The sequence below is a fragment of the Rattus rattus genome, chromosome X (assembly GCF_011064425.1).
Source record: "Rattus rattus isolate New Zealand chromosome X, Rrattus_CSIRO_v1, whole genome shotgun sequence".
NCBI lineage: Eukaryota > Metazoa > Chordata > Mammalia > Rodentia > Muridae > Rattus > Rattus rattus.
The window spans coordinates 119,622,114-119,627,281 of NC_046172.1; the positions used below are offsets into that span (position 1 = coordinate 119,622,114).

A 5,168-nucleotide genomic window follows, 5' to 3' on the forward strand; every position below is an offset into this window, starting at 1 on the left:
AAATATTCTACACCAGAAACTACAAAATTCTGATTTTCCTCCCCTAAATTTGAAGAAAGAAATGATTACATGTCTGTTCTTCTCCCCCCTTGGATATTATTCTTGGCTCAATTTTAATTTCTTTTGTTTGTTCTGGAATTGTCTGCAGTGAAAGTGGGTTACACCATTAAAAGGGAACTAGGGAGCCTCCAGGAAAAGTATTGTCCATAACTTGTAGCTTAGTTTGGCATTGCATTTTAACTAGCAATTCTTATTTTACTTTTTTTTCAAAAAGAATCTGAATTTTGTGCTATAGTAGAAAGTTCTATTTGATCTTTCAGTTACTTTTTCTCCTTTAGTTAATGTTGGTGTAATGAGTAGTTGCAAGTGGATCACTTTCCACCCCAAGTTTTAAAATGATATAAACCTTTATAGGAAGGCTAAGGAAATCAGTGCTGTCTGGGCATTTCTCTCAGAATTTGATAAGTATGCAACTAGTTCCAAAGAAGTGTTGTGTGGGGAGAGCAGGGGGCTTCTCAATCATGACCTTCAAGTGCTTCTCAGAGACCTTCAACTGTTCCTCAGAGACCTAGTTCCAACCACCTCACTGGGCACCTGGGGAAACTGAGACCTAGGAGGCCGAGAAGGGGGCACTAGAGTGACCTTTTCTCCCTCTACAAATACAGATTGAATTATGCTAAGTCTGTTTTCTAAGTGTAGAAGTCATCCATCGTCTGTCTAGTTCACAGAAGGGACGGGTCTTCCACCTCAGCCTCCCTGGATCAGCGCCCTAGAGGTGAAGGACAGCATAAAGTTGCCTCTATAATCTTCTGTGACAACACAGGCTGTATAATTTCACCAGCTCGTTGGGATAGAGCTGACAAGTACCCCCAAACTGTGTGTGCACAGGGGGTCCCGCGCCTGCCGAGTGCAGCATGGAGAGAGCTCTGCACCAGGCCACCTCCGAGCCCTCAGTGCGGCAGGCGCGGCGCTAGCGAGTGCTGGGGCGGAGCGGCCGGCTCAGGCCTGGCCCGGGGAGGCGGGGAGGCCGCTGCGCGGCGAACGGACGGCGGGAGACTGCGCGAGCCTGGAAGCGGAGCGCAGGGGGCGCGGGCGGCGCTGGAGTTCTGGCCGGCCTGGGAGGCTGCTGCTGGGGCCGGGCCGGCAGGGGCGGGGCGGGGCGGAGACCAGGGCCCCCTGGCGGCACTCGCCGCCGGAGCATCGAATCTCCGCTCCCGTGTCTGTCCGCCCGCCGAGCGGCGCCTGCGAAGGTGGCGGCGGCCGCGAAGGTGGGAGGGCGGGCCCTAAGCTTGAGGTGAGCTGCAGGAGGTGGAGGCAGACGCGGACGCGGAGGTGGAGGTGGAGGAGCGCAGGGCAGAGTCGGCGGCCGAGCCCACAGCTGAGGAGGGCGCGCGGCCTGGAGGAGGAGGAGGAGAGGGATGGAGGAGCAACAGAAGGACCGTGAGGCCGAGGTCGCGGGGCCCTGGTTTTCCAAGTGGGAGCGTCAGTGCCTGGCCGAGGCGGAGCAGCTGTCTCCGGAGCTGCAGGAGGAGGCGGCTGCTGATGCGGCGGGGCTCAAGATCGAGCGCCAGAGGCTCTGGCACCTATTCCAGATCTCAGCCACCGCTGTGGCCCAGCTCTACAAAGATTCCGGGTGCCAGCAGCCAGGACTCTCTATGTGGGACCCCTTTCAGAACGCGGCCATGGCTGTGACCAGCCTTTACAAAGAAAGCGGGGATGCCTCCCAGCGAAGTTTTGAACTGGGCGTCCAGGTTGGCTACCAGCGTCGTGTGAGAGATGTGCTGGAATGGGTGAAGAAGGGTAGGAGCATCATTCGCCGGGAAGACCTCATAAGCTTCCTCTGTGGCAAAGTTCCCCCCACGCCCCCGCCGCCCCGCACCTCCTGGACGTCCCCCAGGCCACCCGCGGCTGCCTCCACTCAAGCTGCTGCCACTGAGTCTAGCGCACCTGTGGACGTCGACCTGCAGCCCTTCCACGAGGCCATTGCGCTTCATGGCCTCAGTGGTGCCATGGCAAGCATCAGCATGCGATCTGGCACTCCAAGTTCATCTCAAGATGGAGGTATTGCCAGCAGTGGGCGTCGGAAAAGTAGCTTCCTTGAAGATGATCAGAACCCCTTGAGCTCAGAAGAACTGGCTCTCCGCCTGGACAGTGGGGGAATCCGCAAGCGCACCTCTGCCCAGCTTGGTGATGGCGCTACAGACTCTCCATCACACAAGCGCAACCGAATGGTCTGAACTGCCTCCTTGATTGCCCACCATCCACCAACTTATGGCTTGACAGTCAACTTGACCATCAACTTGCTTGGTGAAAACATACCAGAGACTGCTCATCTTCCTTCTCTAAGTTAAATATTTCTATCAAGTTTACCATAAAGAAAATTTAAAAATATTCCAGAAGAGGCGTCCTATGACTCTGACTTTCCATAAATATAACTCTATTATAGAACATCAAATATCACGTGACTTAGCAAGATCATTTAAACTTTAAAGCAAAACATATCCAGTGAGGGTGGGAGCCTGGTTTATCTTGTTCAAGTTATTTCTTAGCACCTAGTACAGTTGTTGGTGCTCAATAGATGTTTGTTGAGTGAATAAATGTTACCTTATTTTAAATTCTTAAAGGGGAAATACATAGATATTTATTTGTTTATGGAACATTTTATTCTTTTTAAGTTGTTTGCTTTGCCAATTCATGTACATTGTACGAAAATGTAAGATCAGACCTCTGGGTTTACCCCACTATACCATACATCAAATTTCTGGAAAGAAACCGTGGAGCTAATATATTTTAGGTTATTTTGCTTTGGAAAAATTTGCTTTGGGTAATGGTGATGCGAACAGATGCTATAGTGATTGGGCTAAGTCAGTGCTCACTTTAAGAAAAGGAATCCAAGTAAGATGGTAGCCTTGGTGGCCTTGATGGCCTTCTGCTTAGGAATGTAAAACGTTTCTCTGTGGTTCCATATTAGTGGATTTAGAGTAGCAGACAAATTAGAATGAACTGGGTTTCCTTTAAGGTAATACCATAGCATAACCATGGTATTGTTCTACTGAAAGCAACAATAGTAGAACCCTAGCTCCACAAAGTAACTGAATGATTTTGAGCAAGACTGTCAATATCTACTGGTCCCAGTTTTTCTTATGTGTCTGCTAGGGTCACTTCAAATAGCAGATGAGGTCCCAACTTCTAGTGTCCACAGCAATGCTTAGCTCACTGAGTGTTTTCCCTATGTAAATGCAAGTTGGTCAGATACCGAAGTCCATGCTTATCTTAGCAAAGGCAGAAAAATAAATGTAGGAATCAGCAAATAAAACCATGGTATTCTACTTGAGTTCAAGATTACTGCTATGTAGTTTAAAATTCCCTAATTATCACAGTCTGTGTATTAATTGTAAATAAGTTGAACTTATGACAGGATCAGCACTCTGAATAAACACTACAGCATCCTCAGAGTTCCTGGAATTGCCTGAGGACCACATGTTGCAACCAGGGGGAAATAGCCTGAAAGAATATGGGGAGGGGCAAGTCCAGAAAGACTATGGAAGTAAAGGTCCTAGGGTATCTAAAAGGCTAACGTGGTTTTGAATAAGAGCGGTGCTGTGGAAGTACAGCTGGTAGGGTGGAGGTGGTGGAAGGGATTATGGAAGGAGTAGAAGGACATGAAAAAAACCCTCATCTTCTCCAGAGTTTTCCAAAGACTGTGCATAAAACATAGGTTTGCTAAAGACCCCTTGCCTCTAAGTTTACATCAGGTTTTTTCCTGCTTCATTAATATGACTTTGGATAAAGTTTATAGTTGACCAATATGTTAAAAGAATACTAGATTATGAAGTGAGTTCGCTGATAGGAAAAAGGAAAGAAACAACTTGGTATTGCATTGTGTAAACACGGAGGGACTGTCTTAGATCCTGAGAAGAGATATAAACCATAAGATATTTCTTATCCTGAAAGACTTGATGCTGCCCTGGATGATAAACGATGTAGCCAAGCAGGGACTTCTAGCTTGGGAAATGCACAGGAGAAAGCTGTGTAGAGCTCAAAAAGGGTTCTTGCTGGTAGAGCCATAGCTTCTGGGAAATGGTGGCATTTAAACTGGGTCCAGTAAAATGAGTAGCAGGCAAATCTTCTTTGGAAGATGATTGAGTGCCATTTGAGTAAGAAACAGTATATTGGGTAGGAGAGGTGGGGCTAAAGTTTAAAGGGTCTCAAATGACTATCCACAGATTTTATCTGGGTCCAAGCAGTACTTTGTACCATCCAAGTACCACCATCCAAGTAGTACTTTGGGAAGTTTGTCTTTGGCAGGTGTCCTGTTGTCCAGAAGCAAACACTGGAGTGGAGGCAGTTCAACATCTCACAAGATGTTCTTCTCTGGGGCTATTGACCTTTGGTTAACCCAGGCTGGGGCGATGGATGCTCTGATTAGATTTTCTTTAGGGAGCCTTTGTTCATACTCCTCTTCCAAGCCATAAACCATACAAGATAGAAAGCACATCAAGTAAGATTCTGTGATGCTTCTTCAAGCCTGAAAAGGCATTCAGTTCCAGCTGCATCTCTTACTGAAGATATGGAACCCCACCCCACACCCCCATACCCCACTCCTTGATTTTTCTTTCTGCTTCTACGTTTTGAGGATACTCTTCTGGTTGATCACTGAGGCATACTGGGCACAGATTTAACTGAAAAAAAAAACAACTGTAATTTTAGCAGGTATATGGGGGTGGGTGAATTGCAATACTGTATGCCATTATGAAAGCAGGTATTTTGTTTGTCTTGTTTCCTTTGGTAATTCTGAATGACCAGTATAGTGTCTGATTCATATGGACACATACTGCATAAATTTTAAGGAACCAGATGACTAGAGCCACCATGTATGACCAAGGGCCTTCCTGCATTCCATATAATTATGATCTCAGAAAGGTGCTTGATGTCCATGTGCTTTTTCCTAGATAAATACCCATTTTTTGCCTTTACTTTCATTTCCAATGATGAGATTAAGCTTTTTGTCCTATGACCAATGAGAGAGAGAGAAAAAAAAAACTGTAGCCTTTAGAGAGAGAGAGAGAGAGAGAGGAGAGAGAGAGAGGAGAGAGAGGAGGAGAGGAGAGGAGAGGAGGGAGGGAGAGGAGGAGGGAGGGAGGCATTCTTGATTATCTTGTGAATTT

The 5,168-nt window shown here is 47.1% G+C and overlaps 1 protein-coding gene across 1 annotated transcript; it reads left to right on the forward strand.

The window, feature by feature from the left end:
- Nucleotides 1–1,263: 1,263 nt before the first annotated feature.
- On the forward strand, nt 1,264–3,334 carry LOC116889236 (UPF0472 protein C16orf72). The gene has a single exon (XM_032890386.1). The coding sequence runs from the start codon at nt 1,419–1,421 to the stop codon at nt 2,235–2,237; it is 819 nt and encodes a 272-aa protein (XP_032746277.1). The 5' UTR covers nt 1,264–1,418; the 3' UTR covers nt 2,238–3,334.
- Nucleotides 3,335–5,168: the final 1,834 nt, after the last annotated feature.